The 18,373-nt window shown below is 36.9% G+C and overlaps 1 protein-coding gene across 3 annotated transcripts in view; it reads right to left on the bottom strand.

Moving 5' to 3' along the window:
* The window catches only part of POLR3B (RNA polymerase III subunit B), an 82,082-nt gene that overhangs the window by 37,157 nt on the left and 26,552 nt on the right, over positions 1 to 18,373 (bottom strand). For all 3 annotated transcript variants that reach the window (XR_008235572.1, XM_052789679.1, XM_052789680.1), the window contains exons 13-19: positions 14,720 to 14,881; positions 11,196 to 11,396; positions 9,933 to 10,095; positions 7,778 to 7,931; positions 5,790 to 5,864; positions 4,904 to 5,002; positions 1,241 to 1,368 (exon numbers count right to left, since the gene is read on the bottom strand). Coding sequence is in view for 2 of the 3 variants with exons in the window: in XM_052789679.1 (XP_052645639.1) it covers positions 1,241 to 1,368; positions 4,904 to 5,002; positions 5,790 to 5,864; positions 7,778 to 7,931; positions 9,933 to 10,095; positions 11,196 to 11,396; positions 14,720 to 14,881 (982 nt within the window). In the remaining variant the exon portion in view is untranslated. The remainder of the gene's footprint in view (positions 1 to 1,240; positions 1,369 to 4,903; positions 5,003 to 5,789; positions 5,865 to 7,777; positions 7,932 to 9,932; positions 10,096 to 11,195; positions 11,397 to 14,719; positions 14,882 to 18,373) is intronic.

Below are 18,373 nucleotides of genomic sequence, written 5' to 3'. Positions count from 1 at the left end.
TAATGGGATGGAGGAGAACTGTAAGGAAAAGATTGCATCGCTCCTTTTTTTTTTTTTTTTTTTTTTTTTAATTTAAAGGGAGGACATGCATCTGTTGCTATTTTCTGCTGTTTTGGTGCACTGAACATGACAGTTCAGCGCAAGGCAGTTACTTTGCTATCAATTCTGCTGGAGAAGTCTCACAAAAGGTGCAGTGTTTCAGTTCTGAACACACAGCACAAAACAAATGGTTTAGTAAACCTAACAGAAGTGGTAGTTTTTTATGACGCAGAGTTGTTCTACTGTAGCTCTCAACTTGCAAGCGAGCCATCAATACAAGACATAAAACTGGCACATACAGCACAAGTCTGAATACAGCTGTCTGAATTGATGTACTACTGGTCAGGTTCTTCTTGGGACTTACTCTGGCTTTATCACGGGCCATATGACTTGGATGCTTTAATGCTAGTTTAGCTGTGTATTAAAGGAAGGATTAGAACTTACCTAGTGTCAATTACCCACAACAGCAAATTTACAAAATGGTTGGTTTTTAATGACCACCTATCACATTTGTAAAAAGAATTATTAAGTGCTCAGGAAATTAATTTTATTTCAGTCGTTTTGCTGAGAGCCCATTACTTGCCTTCTTCATCCAAAAGAGAAAAAGCCCAAAATCTAAACTATGGCTGCGGGAAGTGTTCAAGTAACTAAGCACTCTGTTTCACATTTTGATTCCTCTTATTCTCTAATGTCAATGTAACTATTTATTTATTTATTTTTAGGAGACCTACTCAACTATTCAGGGAAATTCTCCTCTCTCTGTGCTCTGTCTCTCTTTGTGAGAATTCTTTCTAACTCTTTTTGTCTGGAAACCCACAGCACATTGTAGCATAAAGAGAAAAAAAAAAAAAACCACTCTGCCAATCCTGCAGCTACACTGGAAACTTGAAAGTCATGACGATTATCAAAAAAACCCAACAAAAAAGCAATAGTGCCCCAGTTTCTCCAATTTTTCTTTTAAGTATTAAGACCTGCAGATATGGTCTCCATTAAGTGAAACTGACTGGTATTTTTTTCCTTTTAATTTTTCCAACTTGCAGAGGTAAATTCTTTCTTCCTCAAAGCTAAAGAAGTGCTCATTTCCTCTTCCTAGCAAAGCTTTTACATGAACTAGGAAAGAAAGAATTTCTCTGTTTTGTCACTTCTCTACATAGCTTCAAAAACTACGTAACACTCCAAAAAGGAATAAAAAAAGTCTTACCCATTGCTTGTTTCCCCATGGCACACTGATAAGTGTTTCTTGGGGACTGGTTGTGGTGAGGATATGGAATCAGCCCAGCACAGACACCAAGAAGCGTGAAAGGCTCAATCTCCAAATGCGTTGTATCTCTTAAAAGAAAGAGTACCAATTATAACAGCCTTGTGAACAAACTTCTTAACTAGCATTTACTTAGATTAGTAGTATCTCATAATACTTCAATTCAATTCTGTTCAGGAAAATGTAAGTCAGTAGGACCTCAAAATATGGATTCACTATGGGATTTTTATTTTTTATTTAAAAAAAAAAAACCACACAACTTTCTTTTGGCTTTAAGTGTTTCCACATGAAAAGAAATGAAGGAGAAATAAATGAGAGTTTATGAATTTCCATCATGGAGAAAAAGCCTCCAGATAACAACAACCTGAGGAAGCTCAGCAAGACAATAAAACATCAGTTTATATAGTAAGACGCAAAATGCCTTAAGGAATGTCTTCTCATGTAGAGAGAGTCTTCCACATCAAATTACCAATCTCAGAGATCTAGAAATCCACTGGGTAGGTGGAGGAAGGAAGAGCAAGACAGATTCAGGTATTGAAAAAAATAAAAGCATAATTTTAGTTTTCCAAGGTCAGTTATATAGTATTAGTTAGAGGGAAAACATCTGTGTCCTAACCAGATCCAGTGCCATGGATGATACGGCATAATGAAACACTATTCGAAAAGCTCTGCAAATATGTTGAAAGTGATTATGTTGTTAAAAGGCAATACTGATGAGAAGTAAAAAGACAGGGACAAGGAGTAAAGATTGAGAGATAACAAAATTTGTTCTACCTGGCATGAGCTTCAGAGGAGAAAGTCCATGCTCAATAAAGACAATTAAATCATAGCGTGCATTGGGATGCAAGTGGAGTGACTAATAACTAAGGATGGAGTGTACAATAAAGCTTGGCTGGAGCCGAGCTGCTTTTAAAAATCAAGATAAGTAACTAGGAAATGGGGAATTTTGAAATGAAGATAATTATAACTAAACCTATCCAAAGCATATCTTTCATAATGTTCTGGAGTTATTACACAGGGCCTGGGTTTAGGCACACATTGCTTCTCCCACACACAACTAAACCCACTGCATTCTGAAAATCCCATCTTTAATGTTTGACTTCTCTTGGAAGTCTTTTGGAAGACTTTTTTAATTAGTTAAACAAATTAATGTGATTACTAAACTTTAAGACCTTGCAAAGGAAATGACTGGAAAAATCTTTATTATGACAACACTCAAAAGACAGCAAAGCCTCACAAGCTCAAAAAGGCTGAACAATTACCCACAAGTACATACAGACTGAAGACAAGGACCAGCAGGAACTTACATAAACAATGTATGTACTACTGGAAAAAATGAAATCTGAAAAAAATCTGGAAACCCTGAGAAGCAAGCCTAATGAAATTATCTATCAGTCCCAGAAATCTTTATAAATCACAAATATGCCTGAGCAACCTAAAAATTACCTGCTGGCCAGAGGAGGATAGCCACTATTTTTCTCCACTTGATAAAAAGCAGCTATGTTAATTGAAGCCTGTCCTAAGAAAATACAAATGGTAGAATCCCAATTGCAGTCAAGTAAATGCAAAATAGTCTCAAGACCCAGTAGCAAACTTAAAGCACAGACTGCTCCCCCATTCTGTAGAACTTCACAGAACTGCTGATCCTTCTCAAACAATAACACAAGAGACTTAAGACTTACTGATAGTGAAGTTAGCGAATTTCTTCAGAAGGTACTAGTGCATGGAACTACATATACATTTTCAGATAGGGTATTTAACAAAAGTATTTTTCCATTGAGATGAATCCTATTTCAACCAAAGAAGATGCAACATATGTGGATCCTAGTATCTTATGAAGTATTCCACAGTGCTAATGAGAGACCTTCACACTTTACAGACCAGTTCAATTTCTGCAAGTCAAAATGCCGCTGGCAGAAATGGGCCCAAGAAAGGAAGGCAACCTCTTGAGTTTGAAAATCAGAGTTACAAATGGGTAAGGAGGAAACTGAACGCATTAAATAGAGTCAAATCCTCCAAAGAAAAAAACCCTAATTGGATTGGAAAGGTAAAGAGAGAATACTGTAGCTAAAAGAAGCCTACATTACAAAAGCAGGAATGTTAATGGGATGCTTCACAATAGTGGATTGTATCAGTTGTATTACCAGAACAAGTTGTACCAACATGGTCGCACCATTTAAAATGCAAGGTGATCAGCTGGGGGAAGGGGGTACACAGTTCAGGATGTAGGGAGTATCATTACTAAACACAAGGAGCAATGTGCTCATACAGTGCAAGCTCAGATACCTACGGCACTATTAGCTACAAGCATTGAAGCTAAACTCAAAACAAGTTGATGGACAACACAAAAATCTCCCAAACTTTTTGGCGGTTATTGTGGAGTCATTTCCTTGCACTAGTCTATCGGAAGTGCACTGTCTCCTCCAATTTTTGACTAAACAGTGATATCACATGATATGCCCCCATTCATCTTCCTAGCTGAGTCAGGTGTCCTGTAACTCAAACTTTTCAGCTTTGCTTTGTGGAAGTTATTTAATTTTGGCTCAAATGACAGCAATTGTGTGTGCTCGTCTTTGCTCATGTATACAGAAGCCAGCCAAGAGCATGCAAGAGTAATTTCTTAAAGTGATAAAGTCTTCAAAAGCCTGGGCAGGAGCAATACAATTTAATTAGCAGAGTTAATGCATTTCATCTGGCAAAGGTAAAAGATAACTGAAGGTCTCATCCAGCTCCACTGAAATCAATGATTTATTTCTATTGGCTTCCACGAGTACCTCACCAGGACAGAACATTTAGAAAATGCATTTTCTGCATAAATCTACTGATCAAACATTTCATGGAGGTAACTTCTAACATCTTAAACGAAGTCTTCAGTTGACAGGATATTGTCAGAGAAACATTAAAAAAAGGTAAAAAGATAGGAGGACGTAAAAATTTAAAAGAATCCTTCCTTAATGTGGGCTCTTTAATCAAAGCCACAAGAGAAAGGGAAAAAAACAAAGCACCAGGTCCTTCCTATATGTAGAAAACACAACAAATCTGGAAATCTTTCTAAATGAAAATCACATACCAGGAATGGGTTTAACATATGTGGTAAAGAATAAACAGAATGATACAGACATTTTTATCAGGGCCTATCAGGCATTTAATGCAAGCTGGCTGTCTAGAGTCCCTCTACAGCCATAAGAGAGAGATATTTTTCCAAATGACAATCATGGCATGCTAAGATCATCATTTAACGTGTGGAACCATTTGCCTTCTGGATTCCTATTGTATAAAATTACTTACGATGAGCAGCCCAATGATTAGAACAAAAAAAAGCCATATCCAGAGAAACAAAGGATATACCTTTAAATATTTCACATTTTTGAGGGCTAGAAGCAGGAACAGATCTCCCAAAACCCAAAAGCTAAACCATTTTTTTAACTATCCCATAGATAATTTAGGATGTATGTAAACAGATTTATTTCTTTAGCTTTCATCTGGAGTTGTTTCAACCATTAGCAAAGGAGCAGTGTGTATGTGTGAAAACAGTAACGTTATTAATATGCTTGCATTTCAGAGAGTCACCCACTGTACCAGTGTTTAGTCTGAATGCATACTTACTTATTAATTGTGTGTTCATATAGTGCAATGTTACAGTCATTTTCTTCATTCACATCCAAATACTCAACAAGACCTTCATGCAAGAAGTCTTCAAAATTCCTACAGTTAAGTTAAAAAAATTACACTAGAAGTACTGTCTTTTCTTATATTTCTGCAAAAATAAAACTACATAATACGTATATTGAAGGAATGTAATGTGTAGAAGTTAAGCTAGAGAAATACTTTTACATGAAAAGTTCTGTGTATTTTACATATTTAAAGAAAACTGTATTTTTTTTTAAATTAATCCCCTTGCCCATTCACTGCTTCACACAGTCTGACTGACCAATGTTACTTATTTGAACAACTAAATAAAATCTTCCTGTATGTACTCATCATCCCTAAAAATGTAGGCAAATATAAGGGTCATCTAGTAAGTCTTTGTGATGGTTTTGCAAAATTTAGTTAAAGCTAAATTTAAATGCTTTTAAATGCTTTTGTGTGTGTTTTTTTAAACACCCAAACTAAGAATTTGCAAGAAGTTTCAAAACTAATTCTGAGTGTGCCTAGTTTAGGGCGGTAAAGTTGATATTCCTTTGAAGTGTTTGATTTTTTGATCAGGAGAAGGATGATACTGCCTCAAGCCTTCCATTTGCAGAAAGATGAGGCTGTGAGATGTATTTATTCTGTATAATCATCAAATTTCACAGCAGTAACAAATTAAGACCACCAGACTTAATTTGGCTTTAAACAGAAAACCTCCAATACACCGATTATTAATTTATATAGGAGAGTAGACTTCCCCTCGACATAGCTAACCCCAAGATTGTGAAATACTGACTGACTGAAGTACTTCCACACAGTATTTACTTAGTGAGGATGAATATGGTCTACTTGAATTGTGTACCTGTATCCCTGAGCCAGTTCTTCCATATGCTTGTTTGTAACCGCAGGTTTTTGCTTCTTGACAATTATGTAGGGTCTACAATTTAAAAAAAAAAAAAAAAAAAAAAAAAAAGGATTATCATAGCAAATGCTTAGGCAGGTAACTTAATTTATGCTTACAATAAGAACCCTGCCTATGCACAACCTATTCTATAAACCACTTTTAAAATTTGTCCACCTTTAACTGATACAGCCACATAAATATAATCAGTAATTATTCAGACCTTGGTGTGATAACACAGATATCCTGAACTGACATATTGTCTATGAAGTACCCAAAAAGCGTACAAGAAAAATTAAGATTTCAATTTTTAGGAGAAAGCCTTCCCCCCATGCCCCCCAAATCTTTAAACTAACATTTTATAAGTTTTACATACACATTTTGTTGATGGCTTTAAAAGATTTAAGCTTTCCCAATCTACAAAGCTAAGGACAGCATTAAGTTCTATGCATATTGCAGGGACTTCATACAACACTGAGTGAACAGTTTGTGCTCAAGTGTCCACATGCAAGAATGTATTTTACTGTTACTTACATGGTGTACAGTACAGGCATTTACTATGGGTGACCTCAGATGAATCCATAAATTTCAACAGCACATGGATCTCTGAAGGCTTCCTTACCGCAAGAAAACACTGACACAAAGGATGGCATGCAAGAATGAAACGTCAAGGGCTGTTGCTATTTGGACAAGTTGCTCTTATAAAGAGCAGCAAATAGCTACAAGATACTTGTGGGGTCCACTCTGAAGTCTAAATAACTGTTTGAAGACTAATGAGCACTTTTAAATGGTTAATAGGGGTATCTGAACAATTGCAGGGTGGGGGGTGCCACAAAGCAAACTTGGTAAACTCCTGGAAATCCATGATTTCACTTGTCTTCATTTTACAAATCGGAAGTCTTGCTGCACCTCCAAACTTGCAGAATGGCCGATACTAGCCCTGACTGCAAAAGTGATTTCTCTGCCACTGAATATGCCCCTACCCTGGATCTCTTGACCAGGTATGATTAACTGATGGTTTGTACATGTACTATTTTGGAGCCTCTAGCATGCCTCAAACTGCATTCCACATGCTCTGAGATTCAATTAATGAATCAGGTGGAATGCCAACTGTAGTTATGACTGCTGCTTCTTTAAATTACACACAAAATACACACACAGCTAGTCAATGCTAAAAAATGCATATATTTATTAACTCATTCTGCCTCTCCCACTCTCTGCTTTGTTCATCCTTTATGCCTTGTTCTTTAGCCTAATCACTTGGGCCCAGAGATGTTTTACTTGTAAATAACCTAGCACAGTGCTGCCATAATCTTACTGGAGTCTCTAGCCTCTACTATAAATCAACCTGATTTTCTGTCTCAAAATACTGTTATGTTCCACCCATTCTCATTTTAGCCACCCAATTCCTTTTTGCTTTCCTTTGTGATATAACTGTTATTCAGGCACTCTTTCTGTCTAACAAAGAGCATAAGCACCTGAAGGTGGAGACCTACCTTATATGTTTCTTGAATTCCCTACCTACTTAAGGGTAAGCAATGAAATAAACCAAAATTGTGAGACATACTTTTTGGTACTATAGTAAACAGGTATACATGCCTGAGGAAGTTTTGCACCAGAAATAAAGGCCCTTGAAGACAAAATGTAGCTTCTTATTCTAAAATGTGATAACACACCCATGGGATATCAGGTAAGTGTCTGCTGCTTTCTCGCTTCACAGGAAGTAAAACACTCCTCCAAGGACATTGGACATTGCTAGAGTTGCCAGTCAGGTTGATTTTGATCTGTCTGTTCTGAATGAGGGCTATTTAAGAAGAAAAGAGATGCTCAGGTCCTACTGAATTTGCTTAAATCTGTCCTCATTAAAGTCTTAGCCCAGTGCACTTACAGTGCATAAAACAGTGTTTATACTAAGTTCACTAGTGAGATAATTCTGATGAGATGTTTACCTGCACAATCTCCCTCCATCAGAAGAAATGTAGACACATCTGTCAGAAAGATTTGTAGAGATGGAAACAAATTCATTGATATAACCCGCTCGACGCATTATCCGAAATGTGTTCACTAATTTCTGATGATCACGTATGACACCGAGGATATTACCTATTCAGAAAGAGTTCAGAAAGTGCATTCTTGCATTTTCACTTCAGAAAGTGCATTCTTTGCATATCCAAAACTCGACTTACAAATTCTGATCATGTCTAGCATGCACAGAAATACTTCCTACTCTTGCAAATAATAAGAGTTGTCATAAAATTTCCTTCTTCTGACATGAATAAGAATTGGCTCTTTTTCTCTTAGTAAACAAAAAAACCTGTCAGAATTTTACAGGTCATCTATCTGTTTGCCTCCAAATAGCTTCAGAAACCAAATGGCATGCTTCATCCAGCTTTCTTCAAGTATGTTTCTGCTCAGGTGCCCATTCACCAATTAGTGTACAAGCAAAAAACATTTCTGAAGCCTGCAATTTCACCTGTACTGAAATGGATCCAAGGTTTCCAAGAACAGACCAAGGAACTGTCCTGCTGCCCTGTCAGAAAGTTTATAAAGACCTGATATTTTTGATACATGTGATCACTCACAACAGCACCCGAATTCCTCCAGGAACTTAGCTCAACGAGCTATTGCTATCTTAGCAGGGCACTTCAGCACATACTGAAGTATTCTGATGCATGATGAACAAACAAGAGAGTAAAATTCATTTAAAGAGTCGCCTGACCAAAGTCATCTTAATATATAAAATAAGTATGGTGTCATTTTAAACAAAACTTTAAAGGATGAGACAAAGCATGATAGTTTAGGGAGCTTATAAGACAATACAAAGGTCTTCCTAGCTTAAAGGATTTGTACTTAACAGATTAGCTGCCCTTTTAGGTCACAAGTTTAAATCAGAATCAAGTCAGCCATCCCCAAGCCTCAATTTTTTTAATGGATTAAACCCACAAACTAGTAGATCGAACAGTAAATTGTTTTGCCTCACTTAGTACTGGATCATCTACATTTGGGAACATAACTATCTTGTTCCATACCACCGACTGAGCTTGTGAAGGAAGAGTCCAATATTTCTGCTCTGCACTCCCCTTTGGGCCATAAAAAGACAGAAAAAAGAGTGCATGTAGTTTCACTGAACCTTATCTTTAACATACTGCTACAGAAAAGCAGAGCAAAGGAATGCAGTTTGGTCAAGTGCTGTTTTTATATTACTGGGAAAAGGCAGGATTGAAGAACAACTGCTGTTTAATTCAAAGGTAAATGGAGAACTATTCATAGTGACAGACATTAAATACTAGTCCCTGGAAGTGGATGCTGTTGACAAAAGGCTATTTTTAAATCACCGCTGTAGTTTTTAAAAGTCAGTATTTTGAAATCTGGTATCATAGTACCTGTTGATTTAGAAACGCTAAAAGATCAGTTGTAAAAGGAACATAAGCATGTGGATGCAAAGCACATATGCTGAATCATCCCTTTAACAAAGAAAAGAGGCCTGTTTTCCAAAGTCTAATTTTTTCTAATCACTCACAAAGCAAGTTGCCCTTTAAAAGGTAGTTTTAAAGAGAATAGCATTGCTAAACTTTGCAAACAATTGATGTTTGCTTTCTGTGTTTAAAGGCACTTGCATGAATATATATATAAAAATACATAAAGATTACTGTAAAATTAAATACTTCCTGTGAATGAAGCTCTGAATTTGTAAATGAAAGTTATTACAAATTTAGCAGTGTTAGTCTCTTAAAAGTACTTTATGAACAGCACCTCATTTGGTGAATGCCTGAAAAACAAACAAATCTGTAACAGAATATACATATTTTTGTGCCTATTTATGCAAATGTGCTTAAAAACAGTACTGAAATTTGAAAAAGCTTCAATTTCCCAGCTACACACATCTGCAGTCAGAGTTCTGAGGACACAACTTCAGACAACTAAGTGCCATCATCTGGCCTGTCTACACTGCCTAGCGCTACCAAAATATTTATAGATGAAATTATCTACACGTGGAAAACGGAATCTGTGGTTGACTGTGCTCCAAAAATTGTTGGAGGGTTTCCGAAGCCTAACTCTCCATCAGCAACAAATCAGAGTCAAGACTGCTGAAAAGTTACATACCATTAAGGAAAACAAGGAACACATTTGGGTATGAAAGTTCTTCACCACAGAGCAAGTTGACATCTTCAACTCCAAGATTACTGGCTAATTTAATAATTGGGCCATCTTCCATATCTGTAGTAATGTGAGTCATGAGGGCAAGGTTTTTAACCAAACCACAAGCCTAAAATAAAAAAATACATCTTTTATCCATTTCATTCCAAAGTATTAATAATATACATACATTTTTCTTCCAAAACCATGCTTATGAACAACAACAACAAAGTCAAAGAAATGAAACAAATTAACTACACTGAAAATTAGGAGGGAGAAAGGAAGAATTTTCTATATCACACTGAAATGTAATGTTTTAGCATTTATAAACTAATAAAAAATATAGGCGATGAAGTTGTAGTTCTTAAGTTATCCAACCATGTATAACCCTGTATTTCTCTCTTCAAAGCAATAGCTACTTAGAAACATAATGGAAATATGAAATCAGTCTATTTATCAATTTGCCAGGTATCCTATATGTTCTAACACAAACTTTAACATTTTAAAACGAAAAATATCCAAGTATCTTATACGGAGCAATTTTATTTCAGCTGCTTAATGAGACTCGCTCATATTGACTACATATTTATGCTAGAAAGTTCAGAATTACCCCAGTACTTTGTATTTAGGAAAAAAAAAGAAAAAAGGAAAACAAAAAAAAGACCGTCAGCATCAATCATTTGGTTGAAATAGCTGGATGATGTGTTTAAAGTAAAACATACAAAGGTGTTTTTCCTCCTCAAGCTAAACGCTAAAGCTGTTTCTGTAATAATAATAATAATAATAATGATGATGATGATGATGTATGTTTCTAGAAAAATTGCAGGTTGATGCTGCAACTTCAAAACAGGACATTTATTACAGAACAAAGGGATAAAAGTTTAGGACTCCTCTCTGCTCTGATCAAAAGAGAGCAAGTAGCTCTGCTGCAAAAATGGGAGGCCTCATGTCATTCTCATACAGCGAAATGATTTCTGAACAGTTTTCAGCCAGTCCATTCAGGCAGGAGACAAAGGGCAATATAATAGGTAAATACAGGCAATATAGGATGTAAATAGCTGGGATGTGAGAAGACACACAAGTTGTGTTATCAGGCTGAGGATAATTTATCTCTCCAGAAACCTCCTCATCAGTATTCTTCCTCTGATGGAGGATCACCTGCTTCAAAAATAAACAGTGTCTCCATTCCTCAGGAGAAGAAATACTGAAAGCAAAACAGAAGTTCCTCACCTCTCCTTCAGGAGTGTCAGATGGGCAGAGCATCCCCCACTGAGATGGTTGTAGTGACCGAGGACCACTCACTTTCCTTGTCTTTTCAAACTGGGAAGAGATTCTAGTCATCATTCCCAGAGCAGATATGTAAGACAAGCGGGACAATACTTGTGTCACGCCTTGGCGGTCCATTTTGAATCTCTTCAGAGACCAATTTCCCTGTAGAATAAAATGAACATTTAAAAAAAGTTATTGCAGTTTATCCCTGTCTCAACACTACATGTCTTTCTTCAGTATCTAGACAGGATGATATCTGAGGAGCACAGCAAATGTTGCCCATTTATATTAAACAACTTTCTAATTACCTATCTGCATATAAACTATTAGTTATAACATACTTGTACTAAGTATTAAAAAAAAGTTGAAACAAAAGAACTGCTCTTTCAAATGAGAGGATACTTTTGCTATTATATATTCAATCACACAAAGATTCTTCATCATCTGTCCCTCACAGGTAAATCAATACTCAAATTTAGCTAAATTAAATTATTTTCTGTTCTCCCTTTAGAGATTTTTTTGAGTATTTAAAAAAAAAAAAAAGGTATTTTGAGTGAAATACACTTTTACAATAGATCTGACAAACTTTCAGTTCTGCCTTTTTTGTGATTTGTTATTTTTGTAAGAAAATTTTGTAGGAAAAAAACACTTATGCTGGAGAAGTCTGACATCAAAGCCATCTGTACCTTCTTGAAGCCTTTTGTTTTTAGAATCCAGATGAAGAAGACTCACTGATATGTCTTCTCACAGAAGAAGAGTGTGGGGGGTTAGGTCTATCCAACTTCTTTGGTAGGATTACACCAAATATGAAATGCAAGATCCATGCACATGTCAGAGGTTTCCTGTTTCAGGACTGTCACAGGCAGTATCACTTGTTTTAATTAGGAGACCAGAGGAGTTCTGAGAATGTTCTAGGACACAATTATGTCTCCATGCCAAGCAGACTTAATAATCTCTACTGTAAGATCTTGAAATTTGGTGCTGCCGTTTTTGACTTCATGACATCTACTCCAGGTACAGTTCCCAGCACCTGAGTCAGTGGATACAGCAAGTTTCTGTCCCAATTACTAATATTTACCCCAGCCACCATGTTACTGGTCAGTCCAAATGCAATGAACATCTCAAAGGTAACGCTTTCCAAGGATTGCCTTCTGCTAATTCCTGTAGCCTTTTTGATAAACTCAGCTCACCAATGCTAACAAATAATTTGAAGCTCGCTTGCTGTACTATACTGAAATCCTTTTAGAGGGTGATTTGCTTGGCTTCTTTATTTATACATTAACAGCACAACCCCATTTTGTGATGAACAGCAAGAAACCACCACCCATCCGAATGATTCTGCTATTTGCTTCCACTGGAAAGACTATCAAATAGTCTACAGAACTTCTCCTTTTTCCTTGTTACAGAAAGTGGGAAGACATAATGCCCAACACTAAGTCAGTCAAAAGAAACCTGTCCACTTGGTCAACCTTCTCGGGAAGGGTTCACTCACTAACCATTTCATTCTTTAAGGACTGGGAGTTATCAGAATAAAAGTGGAAGAATACAATAAATGAGTAGTTTTTCCTCATGCTAGAAATGATTGCATCTGCAGTCTAGACTAGCATGTGGTTTCTTCTTCACTGCCCAGAAGACTGTGAAATCTCAAAGATTGGAGGAAAGGGGAGGTAAAAACACTGCCTGAAGAAATAATAATATGAAAAATTCTTTGTGCGTTGGAAGTGACAGACTGACTCCTTCAAAAGTTGTCCAAAAAACCCCAAATGGGGCCAGGGCTGTTGTGAGACCATCCCCAGTGGAGAATTTCCTACTGAAAACTCCTGTGAACTGAAAGTTGCTCCCTCAGCAGCATCGGATGATTCTGCAGATGCTGAAATGTCTATTAGGTCTGTGGCATTACTGCCTGACCTACTCTCTCTTCTGGTATTTTCCAGGGTAAAAAGAAGACCTATAGCAAATATCACTGAACAGCACTGTACTGTTGATGCAGTAGTGCTACGAATTCTTTTGCATGCTACTGGTGTAATTATGAATCCACTGAGTTATTTCATGCTCTTTGAGACTATCATTGAAGCATTCTGGTGAGATTGGAGATTGTCGTTTCCAAGAATGATTTTTATGGTATTTGCTTAATCTCTTGAATAGTATGCACTGGGCATTGTTCCTGAGAAATTATTTTCAATGCTTAAGAGCAGATGGTGTTTAACTGCTTATGTGGCAGTAAAAAAAAGTCCAAAGATAGTGGAAGAAGGAAGACTTTACAATATGTACTGAATAGTTTGCAGATTTATCTCTGTCAGTCCAAATGGAAAAACTGGCACCAGCTAGAAGAAAGCACTAGCATTTAGAGAAACAAATCTGTCAATTGTTTTGGTTACGTGCACTGTAGAGATTTAACTACATTTGGGGCACTCATAAAATTAAATAGTGATAAGCTTTAACACTGGGATTTGTAAGTAACAGACTGTTGGTTGTTTTGGATGCCATTTGTGGAGTTAATTCTGTTTACAAGAACTGAAGAAAAACCTCAGTTTCATGCTAGGCAGAAAAGCCCTCTCAAGAGTTCCAAACATTAAAAATTAAGTTGCACAATTTTTACCAGCTACTAAAATACTTAGACTAATCTAATTTCTTAAAAAATCATGGATTTCAAAGTCATTTACAAGCTAGTAGCTAGATTTCAGGAATCATCTCACAAATTGCTCTTGCAGATGCGTGAGGTAAGAGACAAAGTTAGTAACTGTATTTTTGTTCTTGTCCACAAATGAAAATATCCATTCTAGCAGAAGGCAGACACAGACTAAAATCTAACCAAGACAAATATTTCAAGGCTTAATTATGGGGGGGGGTTGCAATAATACGGCATGTAGCAGTCTTCCCTGCTAAATAGTTCAGTATCATTAGCAGAGAAATACTAATTTCTGTGCTGTGCTGCAAATTTGCTCATACTAGCAACTTCATATGAATAAAAAGGCACTGCCTGTGAAGAGCTCAAAATTCAGCTTTTTTTTTTTTTTTGGCCTACCTGCCCTCCCCCGCCCCCCAGTTATCTTCTGCTCATGATGTTTTCCTGCTGTTTTTCAACCACCTTTTGGACGTATGATGTATCCTGACCCTAGCTAAATCCAGGTAATAAAAAATACCATCAACCACACAGTCAAGTAGAACCTAGAAGACAGCAAGTTGGATAAACACAAACATGACCACTATTTTCAATCTGCTTGTTTCTACCATTCCTTCACAAACACTAAATCATCACTTTGAAATAAATGGTGAAATAAAAAGCGGTTTGATAATCAATGATTCTTCAGTGAATTCCAAAAGCCCTGCCCATGACAGAGTTTTGCAATTTTAATCTATAAAGACTGTTAAATACATTTGCTTTTACGATCAAAGATAGTAAAGTCATCAGAACAAAATTTATACATTTCCATCATTCACTATGGTGGAAAAACTTTACATACTAGAATGAAAAAAATACTTACTGTGGAGATGGCATTGACCATGCCATTGGTGATTTGGTCTTGACGCATGTGCTTCACTACATCAAACTGAGCTGCACGTTGCTTGGGGATTACCTGGTCAGCAATCTTTTTCAGTTCAGAGTTAAATTTTTTGAACAAATCTTCAAATAGAAGAGATAGAAGCTGGAAATACAAACCAATTGGATTAAGGGAAAAATTATACTTCTTCAGGTCTGGGAAATGGGGCAGGGGGGAAACACACGTTTTAGTATTTCTACCTTTTATACTTCTTGTCAGTTAAAAAATATCCTCTCTGTTTCTCAAATGATATTTTTCTCACAAGTTTTTTGTCTTGTTAAAGTGCAATATTAGAGAAATTATTTCATAATGGAAAGCAAATTAAGTAGAAGAATGGTCTAAGCCTATGCATTTATCCCTTTTTGGTTTGCTTTAATCCTTCCTTCACAATATCCTAGCATACCCATCCATCTCTACGCTATCCATTTACTGTTTTCCCTAATCTACTACATTATAATCCAGCTGATCTACTTCCTTCCTAGAGTCACAAACTCTTTTAAAGATTTAATACCCTAAATGTACAACCCTGAATCACACATAAGAGTTGGAGACAAGACCAGCTTCTATTCTAATACTGGATGGAATAACTGCAGCAAAGCAGTAAGTGAAGAGTCACTTTGAGATATTCTATTATTAAAAGTGAAAAAAGGCTGTTTAAAGTGCCCCTTTCCAGGAGCTACTTAAAATGGACAAGACACCCAACTGACTGTAAGGGGCCCTCAGGGGAAGCAACTCAGCAGCACAGAGTTTGGAAGCCGTGCACAGTTTGCAAGACCAGACTAAGCACAAAAGGTGCACAGTTACCATTGCTTCTGGACAAGCAGAACTAGAAGAGACTTTTTTAGGGGCCCAGAAGCAACCTCTGCTCTTGACAGCTGGCGAGATGTATCTCAGGTTACATACGCAGCTTCCTCACTCAGATACACTTTTATCCTGCTACTTTCTGCCAATCACAATCTACGGAAAACCAATTACACCCAGAGAGAGTCCACCTGGTTCAACACCTGCCATCCTTATCTAGAAGTGCTACTATCTGGGAAGTGCAATGCTTTTCCATATTTCTCCCTTAAAAAAAAAAAAAAAAAAAAAAAGTCTACAGCTTAAGCAAAGAAGCTACGTAACAGAGCTGAACTTAAAAAAAATACCAGCAATACTACTCTTCAAAAGTGCTGCAATTTAAGCCAATTATTTTCTGTATATGGATACTAATTACTTCTAGTTCTTAAAATAGTCATACAAGGAAAAGGCTACCAAAGTTTGTGATCTGACTTTTTTTACTCTCCAATCTGCTTTGCTTCTGCAGTTTGCTCAACCTCTCCTTGCAGACACTAATAGCTTCCCAAAACATTTAAATCTGCATTACATGATACATTTTAAGTGTTCACAATGATTACTTTTGCAAGCAAGCAGTGTAAATTCTAAAGCCTGGCAGTCCTGTCCTGGGACTCTATTTTACAGCAGCTCCAAGTGTCAGCAGAACTGAAAATGTGGCAGCTACCAATGCCAGAAATGGTAGTTCCCAGTGTACAAAGCATTGTAGGGCTGAACAAGCTAGGTATTCAGCCATCACAAGCCAAGACATTCTGGAGTCAGCTGTACAATTTAATTTCTGTATGTGCAGAATTAAACTGAATTTTAACTGTCTCCAACAGACATAGTCCCAGCTTTTCCACACCTTCTGGAAACAAGGCGGCAGACCACTCATTTCTCTATCACTGGGATGGGCCACTAGCTTTCATTTGTTTGCTTCTACCTACATGTCCCAGCTGGGCTGACCAAAGCATTTGGCAAATGACAAATGTAAAGCAGCTAACTAAATTATAAGCTACCCTTTTCACTGGCATCACAAATTCATTTAGGAATAAAAAAATAACACCTGGAAACTCAAGACAGACATCTGATTTGCAATAAAATGCTCCCACTGGCCTTCATGGAGAGCAAGACTGGATTATTTTTGACAGTCTACTCTACAAGACATATGGAACACTTAGTGTTCAGTCACCAAATTGTAAAACCAGCGATAACACACACTGTATGCTAACCCTTGACAAAAATGGAATCCTATTTCCACTCTGGATGTAAGAGTTTTTGTTGAAAACTGCTTAAGTGGTTTTTTTTTTTTTTTAGACCTGGCCTTGGCATGAAAGGAAGGTGTTGCAGACCCTCTTTCCTTTCCTGATCCTTGCAGTACCATTAATATTTACAAGGTGATACCCTCTCACCGTGGTCAAAAGAAATCCAGTCCCCTGCAACTCACCTGCGATGTCACAGCTCATTTAAATCAGATTTCCATCAGAAATAAAAGCATCTTTTAGGAAGCATCATATTAGGAAGGAGAACCCACTGGAGTCTCCAAAAACTAGATTATGAGGGATATATTTCAAAAGCAGGGAAAAAGTAAAAGAAAGGAATGTGCAGTTTTAAGATGTCTGACAGTCTTGTCAAATAAGAACTAGAGTCTTTTGAAATCAATCATGGAATACATTTGATCTCAACAGCTTTGAGCAGGTCTTAAACATTTAACAGAACATTTAAAAAAATTAACTCAGAAAATGTTTTCATATTTGATTTCTTGACCATAAAATTGCAAAAAATCTCCTAATTCCACATGCCATAGGGATTATAAAGCCACACCATCCTTCCTCTTCTTTGAACTAATAAAGTAAGTTACACACCAAGTACACCAACTTGCTACTATGTGCCAGTCTGAAAAGCATTGTACTTTGCTAATTTCACTCACAGACACTCGGTCTGCAAGACCTCTGACTATCTGGCAAAGCAGAATCTCACAATAACCACATTATTTAGGTCAAGAGCAAGAGATTAAAGAAAAAGGATGGAATGCCAATGATAATATTCAATGGATTTCATAGTTAGACCAGGGCCTTTCAGACCGCTTCAGACAGGAGCACTAAAGAGCAAATTATATTTAAGAAAAAAAACCATACTGACAGCTCATCAATTGATTTTCATTGAAAATCCTAAGAAAAATTAATAAAGAAGTTAAGCTGCTGAAATACAGTTTCACCAATTAGCTTAATGTCAGAGAATTCTAATTAGGCGCCTTGAGATTGCTATTTAGCATTTAAGCCTTTAGAGTGCCAAATTCTCCCTTTCACACAAACTGGTTGCAAAATTAAAGACATTAGGCAGCCTTAATTATATTATCAGAACAGCTGGGATTAGGCAATCTCTGAAGTCAAGGCGGTATTCTTTTGTCACAGGGTAGAAATCCCTTGCTTTCCAGGGTGCCGGATTTTGGTGCTGTTCCATATCTCACCCATACAAAGCAAGCTGCATTAGAAACAAAAAAAAAATGAGGACAAAGAACAGAGTAATGCTTAGCAAATAATGAACACATTAAGGAAAGAGAAAAGGTAGGTGAAAAGATTAAGCCTGAAATCGGTAGGTTTTGCTAACACCTCAGCTGGCACCTGGCCTACCGAGCCTCTAGTGGCAGAAAGACTAAGAGAAAGCTCTGTAAACCAGCTTGGCTAGTGGATACAACTCTGTTATCTAAAGCTAAAGCACATTTCGTACTCTCTTGTCCCATGGGGTGTGAAATTAGCAGCTATTGTTTTCACACATTTTTATAAA

This window comes from Harpia harpyja, chromosome 6 (genome assembly GCF_026419915.1).
Source record: "Harpia harpyja isolate bHarHar1 chromosome 6, bHarHar1 primary haplotype, whole genome shotgun sequence".
NCBI lineage: Eukaryota > Metazoa > Chordata > Aves > Accipitriformes > Accipitridae > Harpia > Harpia harpyja.
The sequence above is the reverse complement of the archived record's forward strand: the minus strand, read 5'-3'. Positions and strand labels throughout refer to the sequence as shown.